We start from the raw sequence: 12,814 nt of genomic DNA on the forward strand, positions 1-12,814 counted from the left end.
GTCGCAAGGCCCAAGCCTGTGTGACAATACTTTTATCACTCAGACATTTTTTCACCCTTCTCGCTACTAGGGAATGGCGGGGCTGGAAAATTGGCACATTTAGCCAATTTCAGGTGTAAAAGTTGTCTAAAATTTACTCCAGTCAGGGAGTGGAGTAGAATTTCACTTCAGACGCAAACTGCCAGAGTACACGCCTAAGTTATGATGAATTGTATGTTTTGTGATAAATTAGGCACATCCTTTGGCAGTGTAGCGGCTATCAAAGACCAGAGAAAAAAGTCTATTTGATAAATGACCCTCAATTCCAAAGTCCTGGATCCATGGTGGAAGTCTCCGCTCACCATTTGCACACACAGTGACCACCAACTCTTCCTTAACTCCGTAGGTTCTGGGGCCATATCTTAACATGTAAAGAATAAAGAGACATAGGTCCAAAATGCAGATATTTATTAACAAATGGTAACAACATGTTTGACACAGTTATAAAAAGACTAAAGGAAATCATGTGACGGATCGCCCGATTACAGCGCAGGGTCATTTACTTTGTTTCACGCAGTACTTCACTTAACATTATTCAGGACCTGAGAGCGTGTGCAATACATTTAGTGGACTCTAGAGTTCAGGTCCTGATTTTAAGGCTCATTCAGATGAACGTATGGTTGCCGTGCCCCTGTTGCGGACTTCAAATAGCGGTCCTCAAAACATGGGTACCGGCCGTGTGAAGTCCGTATGGCGGTTCGGACCCATTGAGTTAAATGGGTTTGTGATCCGCAAAATACATCAGAAGATAGGACATGTCCAATCTTTTACCTTGTGCAGGCACAGACCCCAAAGTCCTTGGACGAGCTTCTGAGTGTTTCCATGGGCTTCCAATCTGTGACTCAGCTCCGCAAAAATAGGACATGTCCTATCTTTTGACGTATTTTACGGACTGCAGGCCTATTCAAGTCAATGTGTACCCCAAAAGGAAATCAATGAAAACTACAAGTTATCCCGCAAAAATCAAGCCTTCATACAGCTCAATGGGAAAAAAAAAAAAAGTTGTGTGTCTTAGGATTTGGCGATGCAAAAAACATTTTCTACTTTAAAAAAAAAAAAATGTTTTTATTGTGCAACAATAATAAAACTAAAAAAAAAGCGATGTATTTGGTATCACTATATTCAAATAATGAATAAAGTTATGTAATTTGTGCCAAAAAATAAACACTGCAAATTTTATAGTGTAAAAACACTTTAACTCTCCCAGAAAGAGTTAAAAAAAAAGTTAATTAGGAGGTCATGTGTACCCTAAAATGGCACCATAAAAACTACAACTTGTAACGCAAGTTGACAAACTAAAAAAATCCCTTGGTAGAATTTTTTTTTTTCTCTGTAGGCTCTCTGCTATGCAATTATAGATGACATCCTGAACATGACAGTGCCTTTGGACCTGTGTGAATTCACTGATGTGTGATAAGACTTGACTGAATTCTATTTCATTTTCCACATTCAAAACATAAAAATTATTTCTCCCCGTGTGCATTCTCGGATGTCTAACAAGATCTTCTTTATGGTTACCACTAGTGTTCAGCGAAGCGAATCATCCGAAGTGGAATTCAGTCAGAATTTTAGGAAAAATTTGATTTTAAATGAAGCCGAATTTCCTTGGGCATCATGTTTACGAAACATTTTTCCTAAAATAGCGGCTGAAGTTGTCTTAGAAAAAACAATTTACTCACCTAATGCACTTGCTCGCGTAGAGGCAGTCCGCTCCATTCAACTAAAAAAGACCTGTCTAAGGACTTACGCTCAATGTGATGATGTCACCGTGCTCTCCCAGCATGATCATGTGGTGAAGTCATCACGCTAAGTGCAGGTCCTTTAGCAGGTCTTTTTCATTAAAGAGAGGAGCAGACAGCCCCTGTGTGAGCAAATGGATGAGGTGAGTGATTTTTTATTTTTTAACCCAAAAGGCCATATTGCAGTAGCGTATTATCGTGTTTAATGGCCGTTAGATGGCTGCACTTCGATCTAAGGGGCCGTTAAAAATGGGCTGATTGATTGATAGGCTGAATTGCTTCTTTCCAGTGTGAATTTTCTGATGTTTAACAAGATCGGATTTCTGCGCAAAAGATTTCCCACACTGTAAACAAGAAAATGGCTTCTCCCCTGTGTGAATTCTCTGATGTGCAACTAGATTTGATTTATTTATGAAAGATTTCCCACATTCTAAACAAGAAAATGGCTTCTCTCCTGTGTGAGTTCTCTCATGTATAATAAGGCTTGATTTATCAGTAAAACATTTTCCACATTCTAAACAAGAAAATGGCTTCGCCCCTGTGTGAATTCTCTGATGGTTAAGAAGATGTGATTTCTGCTGAAAACATTTCCCACATTCTGAACATGAAAATGGCTTCTCCCCTGTGTGAGTTCTCTGATGTATGACTAGATTTGATTTATATATGAAATATTTCCCACATTCTAAACAAGAAAATGGCTTCTCCCCTGTGTGAGTTCTCTGATGTTTAACAAAAGTTGATTTATCAATAAAACATTTCCCACATTCTAAACAAGAAAATGGCTTCACCCCTGTGTGAGTTCTCTCATGTATAACAAGACATGATTTCTGTGTATAAGATTTCCCACATTCTAAACAAGAAAATGGCTTCTCCCCTGTGTGAATTCGCTGATGGTTAAAAAGATGTGATTTCTGTTGAAAACATTTCCCACATTCTGAACATGAAAATGTATTAGTCCTTGTGTGAGTTCTCTCATGTATAACAAGACATGATTTCTGTGTGTAAGATTTCCCACATTCTAAACAAGAAAATGGCTTCTCCCCTGTGTGAATTCGCTGATGGTTACGAAGATGTGATTTATCAATAAAACATTTCCCACATTCTGAACATGAAAATGGCTTCTCCCCTGTGTGAGTTCTCTGATGTCTAATAAGATCTGATTTAGTTTTAAAACATTTCCCACATTCTGAGCATGAAAGAGCATTCTCCCCTGTTTGACTTCTTTGATGATGAACACTTCTTCTGTGGCTTTTATTTTGCTTAACAGTCTGTGATGTATCAGAAGATTGAAATCCATCCAAAGGATCAGATAATAGATCTTTGCTGTGAAAGGCTGAGGATACATCCGAGATAGTGGCATGCTCTTCATGTGTATCTTCTGTAAAACCACAATCATCTGTTCTAAAATCTGAGAACATCACATGTTTTTCTGAGCTCCTGGTACAGTAATCTGCCAAGAATAAATCTGAGTTTTATCATTTTTGAATAATAGAACCTCAAAATTATATTGCAATTTTATAACATTTCTATATAAAAAATGGATGCAGTCCTCTGATGAGGTCCTCTACTAAACAAAAATAAATAAAACCCAAACAGGGGGCCAAAAAATGAACAAACATTACAAAATTGCATAATCCAGGAGTCCAGAGATTGATGAAGCTGTCATGTCCACATTCAAGTAATTTGTTTACATAACATTCTTCCTTACACCGAGTGTTATCGGGGTTCTAGACATAAATCCTACACCGGTGGTGTCCTGGGTTTCACACCCAATTAGGAAAAGGGAAATTGTGTATTGAATATTGCAGCCACCTATAGACTGCATCCAGTACTAATTCTTCTCTGAATGTTCCGTTGCACGAAAACGTAACTTTTATTATTCCAGTGAAAATGGTTTATAACTGTTTCTATGAAAATAAAGGGCGGCCATTATTAAAAATCCATTAAAATGAACCTGTCACCAGAAGTGACCTATGGAGCTCTTTACATGACACCATTGTACAAGCTGCCAACTTTCAGAAACTGGTTTTGTTGAATTTGACAATCAGGTTGTTTGTAGGAAAGACCCATTTTAAACTGTACCTGATGTCAAACATGAGTCACTGGGGCGTACCGCTGGATGAGTCATCTACTCTATCCTGCCCAGGTTGCAGACCTCCGCTGGCTTACTGATGTCAGCTCCTGGCAGTGAGAAATCTCACGCAGACACAGGAGAACTCATTCCAGCACCAGGATCCTGACATGTGAAGCGTGCAGATATGTATACACCCCGGCTTCAAGCACTAACTGTGTTTGCCCAGGAGATGCTGGGACCACAGTCAGCAGATGTCAAGATCCCTGCCAATGTCTTCTGCTGTGCGAGATTTCACATTGCCAGGAGCCGACATCAAGAAGCCAGCAGAGCTCTGTGAGAGTAAGTTGGGCAGGATAGAGGAGATGACGCTGTGTCTCGCCTCATCCAGCAGTACGCCCCAGTGACTACCAGAGCTATGTTTGATGACATCAGGTACATTTTAAAAATACATTTTTCCTACAAACAACCTGATTGTCAAATTTAACAAAACCTGTTTCTGAAAGTTGGCAGCTTGATCAATGGGGACATGTAAATAGGTCAATAACACACTCCAAAAGACATACTGCTACTGTTCATTGGTGGCCCTTTTTTTTTTTAGCTCTTTTTATTTCGGCTCTACCATAAGGCTTCTCCCATTTCCAAAAATTCAGAAGTGTCAATAAAGCGTCTAAGTCAGGAGTGCACAACCTGCAGCCAACACAGCCATGATTTGCGGGCCCCGTCCTGCTGGGAAGAAACACAGCCGATTGTGCGATTAGTTGCGTTTCTGCCGGGAGCGCTGCACAATTGCAGGATTCCAGCTCCCGGTCCCACACTGTAGCAGGAGCAGGACGGCTCCCCGACTGCGGGGGAGCCGAAGAGAAGGCAGAAGCAGTGTATCAGCGCTTCTGCCTTCTCCTTACACAGGTGAGCGGCGTGCTGTGCAGTTTAGACCCGGGTGTCAGGGGCAGAGGAGTGCAGAGCCTCACCAACTCTGCCCTGTACAAAGCCTCGCTCCTCTGAAGTCTAAGTCCTAAATCCTTAGGCATCCCCTCATAAGCACCTGATAATGGCATATTGGGCAGAGTGCAGTGCATACCGCGTGTTAAGGCACTCATCTCTCAGCTGAGGATGAGTGAGCACTATGTCTTGCTGCAGCAAGTGAAGAGCACTTGCTCCTTCAACCAGGTAACATAACCAGAAGAGTGTTTCCTTCAGAATGTGGAACAGCCATGCTGGGATGTCATGTGTATCCTCTGCTAGGGGTGCACTCGAAGAGGGATGCAGCAGCATGAAGACTAGCAAAGGTGCACGAGAGTCATAGATGACAAAGTGGTGCACGAGTGTCGGAAGTGGAGCACTGTCCTATGCCAGGGATGTGCTGAAGCCTGAGCCACAGACCAGGGTCGGGAGCACAGACTGCATACCAGTTGTGGAGCAAGGTCCCTGACTAGGATTAAGTGAGGCAGTGACCATGGTAATGATGATCAGGAGACAAATCACCAGAGCAGAGTTTGTCTGAGCATGGACAGCTGAAGTGTTGCAGCAGAGCAAGATGAGGTGATCGGAACCCGGTGCCTGCTCAAATCATTCAGCAGGCACCTGGGGACAATGCGCCGGGGGGTCCTGTGACCCCCCCCCCTTATCGGCGATCGCTGCAAACCACAGGTCAATTCAGACCTGCGGTTTGCAGCGCTTTTGGGAGGTTTCTGATCATAAAATTCAAAATGCTGTTATTTTATGTTTAACCCCCCCCCTGCAGCCCTCTGGGTTATGTGCCGGCGGGCGCAGAGGGGGGCTTGTGCGGGAGGGCCGCGATCATCAGATCGGTGCTGGGGGGTGGCGGGCAGGCCCACGATCATCCGCCGGCCCCCTCTCTCAGGATGGCCGAGCGGTTTGCAGAGTGTCAGCACATTGCTGACACTCTGCTTGAAACGCCTGACATCTGTGCTGGCACAGATGTCAGGCGTTTAACCCCTTCCATGCCGCGGTCCGTAGGGACCGCTGTATGGAAGAGGTTAACAGGGAGGGAGCTCCCTCCCTCTCCCATCGGGGGCTGGCCCCCCTCCCTCCCCATCACCCACTGCTCTGTTGTGGCAGCGAGTGATGGTTACCATGGCAACCGGACGCCTTCACAGGCGACCGGCTGTCCATGGTGCTGATCAGACTTCTGCTAAAAATTTGCTAATTTTTGGTAAATTTGGTATTTTTTTATAATTAAAAATGAATTTGTTTGACTCCATTTTACCAGTGTCATGAAGTACAATATGTGATGAAAAAAGTGCAAAACAATCTCAGAAAGGCTTGGATAAGTCAAAGCGTTTTAAAGTTATCACCACATAAAGTGACACTGGTCAGATTTTCAAAAAATGGCCAAGTCCTTAAGGTGAAAAATGTCCTTAAGGAGTTAAAGACCTCTTGGGGGACATGCAGTGCTGCAAAAATATATATAAAAAATAAAAATAAAAAAAGAAGTTTAGCAAAAAGATATAAAATACAATTAAAAAAAAATTATAAAAAGGAAAAGTGCTAAATAAAATTGTCATATTATGTGGCAAAAATATATTTTAAAAATGAATAAAAAGTGATGATGATAAAAAAAAATTATGATACAAAATAAATAAAATACAAACCATTCATGTGAAACTATACATATTGTATAATAAAACGATCCAACACATGTAGGGAACTAATTATAATAATTTGCATATTTAAATAATGAGCTATAGTTTAAATAAAAATTATTTAAAAAAAAAAAAATGTACAGTTTCCCCCAAATAAAACTTAAAAAATATATTAAAAACCCTATGTTATGTAATAAAAAGCTGTCAAAGTTATTTTGGTAGTCCAAAAAATAAAAAAGGTACAAGTGTTTGACCCACATGTGCTAAATCACAAAAAAGTGACTGGTCATTAAGGCCTTTTCAGGCCTGGTTATTAAAGGGTTAACCAATCAGTGCTTTCCCGGCAAGTAAGGCCTCATACACATGACCGTACCTTTTCTTTTGGTCCGCAAGACACCAGCCATGTGTGTTCTGCATTTTGCAGAAAGGAGTAACGGAGGTGGACCGCACATGGAGTTCTATCCGCATCTTTTGCGGCCCCGTTGAAGTGAATGGGTCCACATCCAAGCCGCAAAAATAAATGCGTCTCATATGCGGACTAAAACAATGGCCGTGTGCGTAAGCCTTCAGGGAAAGTGCTTACTGGTTAGTGCAGGGCACCTACAGTATATCAGGGGGTGCAGAAGGTGGTAAGAACCAGTGAGCGCCGTCCTCTGCAGTGAAGTAAAGCGCGCATTTGTGAATAGGAGGCAGGAAGGAAATGTCGCCACTTAAGGAGTTTCCTAGTTAAAATGATTTTTAACCTGTTCCTGCGGCATGGCCCGTGATACAGAAAATTCCTACTTTCCTGCTCCATGCTGGTCTCGCTGTCTCCATCTTCCGGTCCCGGGGCACCTCTCCAGCAAATGACTGGCTTCAGCAGTGAAACGCTGCTTGTGGCCACATCACCACTGAGGCCAGTCATTGGCTGGAGGGGTACAAGTGACTGTACCCATATCCAACTGGATGTAAACCAGAACCAGAAGATGGAGACAGCGGGAGCAGGAAAGTATGAATCTTCTTTCTCAGGCCCATGCTGCAGAAACGTGTTAAAAATAATTCTTTACCTGGAAATCTCTAAGCCTCTGTTACACGGCGCGATATTCAGGACAATTACTGGGAACAAGTGTTCATAGGAGCGCTCATTCCTGATATCGTGCCGCTGATCAGGCGATAAACAAGGAATCACTCTTTTGTCGGCTGATTTGCATGATTTATCAGGATGAAAGATGTACAATTATCGTCAGCACATCTCACAGTGTAATCAGGAATGTGCTGCCGATAATCGATAGAAGTGAATGAGGGAGGAATGACTGTGGTAGTGATCATTCCTCCCCAGTCATTTGCATTAGCATGTGTAATAGGCTGATGCAAACAAGCGATAATTAACTTTTTTTGCGGCACCTTGAAATAGTGCGATGTGACAATACGGCCCCCAGACCAAAAAAGGTTGTGCACCCGTGCTCTAAGTCCTACGGAAAGAGGGTTCATAGAAGTTAGAATGGGTGATAACCCCCAACCTTCTGATCAATACTGTGGGACACCGGGTATCGGTAACAATTGTGTGCTAATAAAGGAAAACCTGTCAGAAAGTACAATATGTGACCCCCAAACTGTCACCACTACCTGACTATACAAGGAGTCATCAGTAGCCAGTGAAGGAGCAGAATCTGGGAGTCTTCTCTGCTTTATGTAGTGGTTACTACTCACCTGGGTGGTTATCGGTGGGAATGTCCTCTATGATCACCCTCACATATGTATCTTCAGCCTTAATATTGTTCAGATCTTTACCCAGATTTATAACCTGTGAAACAGAAATGGTAAAAGTCAGCAGACTGATGGAGAAGTCGTGTGGAATGTTTGATGTGACCAGAAAAGATCATTAATTACAATGACAAAAAGTGATAAAATGACAGCAGAGTTATCTGCTATGGCAGCGGTCCATGCCTATAGCTCCTCTCCTTCCTGCTCGTGGGCACGCCTGCTGCCTGGTTTACCTGCTCCATAGCTTTAGGGCTCCACCGGTCCAGTCCCACAGACATCCCTCTCTCCCTTCTCAGTGGTCCCGGCTGCTGGAATAACGCTGTCCTCCCACACAAGCTGAGGCCTGCTTCCTGCCGATAATGACCTTCTCTGCCCATAGGTCATGTGTGCACACACCATCTCTGACTGTTATAGGGCCGGCATGCACGCACTCTGATCTCTACAAGCCATGGAAAGGAGCCTGATCAATAGGTTCTAGTATGCTAGTTTCATGCAAAGCTTGCTTGCCTGTTCTGTGTACAGACTTCTGCCTGACTTCTAGATTGGACCCTTTGCTGCCTGACCTGACCCTTGCCTGATCTCCGTTCTGTGGTTCCCCTGCAACAAAGTCCAGATCCCTGTACAGGGGATAAAATGGGAAGGAAGGGAGTCACTTATATAACACACTTTGGAGCAGAACCATGTCAAATCTGTTCAAGAGACACCGTGAATCTACATGTGCCATGTTTCATTGTCTGACCCAAAAAACATCTGCAGGTCTCCTGTATATATGCATATAGTTGGTTCCTTATTCCAACCAGCAGTCTCTACAGACCAGAAAACTGTGAGAAGATCCAGACGACATGTAAGGTCTATAGTTAGCTGTAATCCTGCCATCTCTACCTCTCTCATTATACAAGAATAAAACATATAATACTGGTTTATAACACAAGACTGAACACAAGATCTTCACAGCACTTCTACAGATCATAGGGAACCTTTTATAAGACCTTATTTCCATCTATCTGATCATCATATGGAATGCTTTGATGTTCTTCTGAACCATCCCGTAGAAGAAGAGGACTGGGATATCTCTCATCCTGTAGAAGAAGTGGACTAGGAGTTGTTCTCTCTTCTTTAACTGTAGGAAAAACATACGGTGACAATTAATTTCTTACATATAACTAGTGAGAGGATGTGTGTATTTAGTCATGTCTTTACTTGGTGGCTGGTGATCCTCCATCATAACGTTCTTGTACAGATCTTTGTGTCCTTCTAAATACTCAGACTCCTCCATGGAGAAATAGATGGCGACATCCTGACACCTTATAGGAACCTGACAACACAATGATACAGTCATCACCCATATCCCATCATAGTGTTACTGTATAATGTCCCGACATTCCCAGCGATGTCACCTCTCCAGTCAACAGCTCAATAATCTTGTTGGTGAGCTCTAGGACCTTCTCTCTGTTGATTTTCTCATGTATCGGGATGTGAGGTGTCGGCCTGGATATTGGGTTCAGGATTTCTCCCCGTCCTTTAGATACCGGGGCCTGACAATGTTCACTAGAGGTCTTCTTCACTACTGTGTATTCCTGGTTATGGACAGACACAGCAATAAATATTACTCCATACATCTCCAGAGTCCCTCACCTCTCCAGTCATGTCCATCTGTTAGTAACAGAGAAGATGATATAACGTGACATCATCAGAATCTCTCACCTCTCCAGTAAGCCGGAGGAGGATCTCTAGGGTGAGATTTATTATACTCTCTGCCATCTTGTCCCCATCCTTATCCATCCTTGATGGGCCAATCAGGAGAATGATCTTATATAGGAGATATACGCTGAGCGGATCCTATATTGTAGGAACCTGAATGGAAAGAAGATGAACCGATGTAAAAACATAGAAAATCCCATGTAAAATACAATTACTGGAGATAAGAGGAAACACTGGAGGAGATAATAACGTGTATCAAGGCAGTTCCTCCATGTTTCAGGTCAAGGCCTGTCACACCTTCATATCACCACTATAGTCAGTTACAGGACACAGCAGTAATACCAGTATAAGGCTACTTTAACACTAGCATTTTTTGCGGATCCGTCAGAGTGCCACCAGTTCCTTGTTAGATATAAGCACGGTCCGTTAATGGGATTATATTGGGTCGGAACCAACCCCAGGTAGCTTATAGCGTTATGCTGAAACACGGACATGGGGATTCGTGATCGAGATACAGAACAGCGCAAGATTAATTTATATATTTAATTGCCTTAAGGGCGCACTAGACACAACACTATATACACACAGATATATACAATGGTCAGATGTGCAAATACAGATGATATGGTACAAACAGAGTTACAGATGAAAAGTCAGTTACCGGGTAGATGAGTAATCCTTTGGGTTATGATGATGAATGCTATAGCCACACGGGAGCAGTGACATCAGCAGGTTGTACACGGTCCCTCCAAACACATTACACGATGTAACCCCCTTTAGAGAAAGACCATGGCCTCTGCCCTGCACAGGCAGTGTAATCCTTAGTGGGTCGCGGAACCTGCTGCCGACATGAGAGGTGAGGAGGTGACTGCCGGACAAGAGGTCACAATCCGGTGTCAGTGATCAGGGAGTCAGTGTATTTGCCTCATATCAGTCTATATCACGTTTATCAGGGCTCTGTGTATCCTGGATTGTTTGCCCCCTCAGCACTATCCCAGCAGATATTCCTGCGCTGCTCTGTTATCTCCTATGTGGGCCCTGGATCCATCAGCAGAACATTGTGCTGATAATCGTGGTGCTGATCGGCCAATGTAATACTGGAGATGCAGAGCGCTGATAATGCGCCATTTTGGCTGCATTATATTTGAAATATGACAGAAAACATGCGTTATTAAATTGCATAAAAGCTAGAAATTTTAAATTGTGTAAATTTGCTATTTATGTATAGAATAAATACCAATTCTAGAGTAGACTGGTGACGGTTTCCTGCATAAATAGCAAACTCTTACAGGCCGTCTGTCACCAGCCTCAGTCCTGTCTCGCTGTTATACCGCCTTGTAGGTCACACACAGATAACACACGGGACCTTTTTCTGCCCCTTCTGTAGCTGCAATGTTCCAAAAATGAAGTTTACACCATATGGAAACGGGGTTTGTAAGTGCCCAGGGGCAATGTTTGCTGCTCAAAGGGACCCCCCCCCCCAGCGTTACTCGGCGAAGACTCCTCCCCTCTATCGCAGTTCACCTGCCCGATCACAGGAACGTAGCTGTATGGCACGTTACGTCATGCTGCGCCGTACATGTACGCCACTGGGCGAGAAGGGGTTAAAATATAATTTTTCTTAGCAATGCAGCCATATACGAACATGTATGCTGGTCAGTGGCCCACATAGTCATTTAAGCCTTCAAATCACACTCATGCCCACTTTGATGCCGTGTGCCAGTCATTTCTGTGGTCATACCGCGTTCAGCTGATTTCCCCTCAGGACCGCTCAGTGCAATTTATTTTATTCATTAACAACACACGAAAAATACAAATTATGTGAATAAGAAACTAATGAATAAGAAACCTTCAGCCGCGTCCATCGCACAGTACAGAAATAATTCCGCCATATAGCACATAGAGAACGGCTGCAGTGCAGTATAAGGCGCGGTTCACACATGACTGGTCAGCTGCAGATTTACTTTGCGGATTTCTGTGCGGTAAATCTGCAGCGTTGTACAGAACCAGCAAAGGGAATGAGCTTTTAGTAATTCTCAGTCACACGTCGGGCGGTCACTTCCACAACCCCATAAAAATGATGATTACACTTACCGGTAATCGGATTTTCCTGACCCCACGACAGCACCTTAGAGAGATGGCTCCGCCTCCAGGACAGGAAACCTGCAGCATAAAAAGGTGGAGCCACTCTCCCACCTCAGTGAGTTTTCGACACCCATGAACACACAGCCCTACACCAAAGGGAGGGAATAAAGAGGTGCTGTCGTGGGGTCAGGAAAATCCGATTACCGGTAAGTGTAATCATCATTTTTACCCTCCCACGTCAGCACCTTAGAGAGAGAATTCAGAGATCATCCTCAGGGTGGGTGACAGTGCCCAAGACCTTTGTGCCAAAGAGTAGGTCAGAAATACAGGGAGTGCAGAATTATTAGGCAAGTTGTATTTTCGAGGATTAATTTTATTATTGAACAACAACCATGTTCTCAATGAACCCAAAAAACTCATTAATATCAAAGCTGAATATTTTTGGAAGTAGTTTTTAGTTTGTTTTTAGTTTTAGCTATTTTAGGGGGATATCTGTGTGTGCAGGTGACTATTACTGTGCATAATTATTAGGCAACTTAACAAAAAACAAATATATACCCATTTCAATTATTTATTTTTACCAGTGAAACCAATATAACATCTCAACATTCACAAATATACATTTCTGACATTCAAAAACAAAACAAAAACAAATCAGTGACCAATATAGCCACCTTTCTTTGCAAGGACACTCAAAAGCCTGCCATCCATGGATTCTGTCAGTGTTTTGATCTGTTCACCATCAACATTGCGTGCAGCAGCAACCACAGCCTCCCAGACACTGTTCAGAGAGGTGTACTGTTTTCCCTCCTTGTAAATTTCACATTTGA

The 12,814-nt window shown here is 43.0% G+C and overlaps 1 protein-coding gene across 1 annotated transcript; it reads right to left on the minus strand.

Moving 5' to 3' along the window:
* Positions 1-1,293: 1,293 nt before the first annotated feature.
* LOC120999541 (zinc finger protein OZF-like) lies at positions 1,294-9,446 on the minus strand. Its single transcript, XM_040430505.1, has 4 exons — positions 9,399-9,446; positions 9,188-9,318; positions 8,145-8,238; positions 1,294-3,228 (listed from the first exon to the last, which is right to left on the minus strand). Exons 1-4 carry the CDS (start codon positions 9,421-9,423, stop codon positions 1,991-1,993), a joined length of 1,488 nt encoding a protein of 495 aa, XP_040286439.1. The 5' UTR covers positions 9,424-9,446; the 3' UTR covers positions 1,294-1,990.
* Between the last annotated feature and the right edge of the window lie 3,368 nt (positions 9,447-12,814).

This window comes from Bufo bufo, chromosome 4, assembly GCF_905171765.1.
Source record: "Bufo bufo chromosome 4, aBufBuf1.1, whole genome shotgun sequence".
Classification (NCBI taxonomy): domain Eukaryota; kingdom Metazoa; phylum Chordata; class Amphibia; order Anura; family Bufonidae; genus Bufo; species Bufo bufo.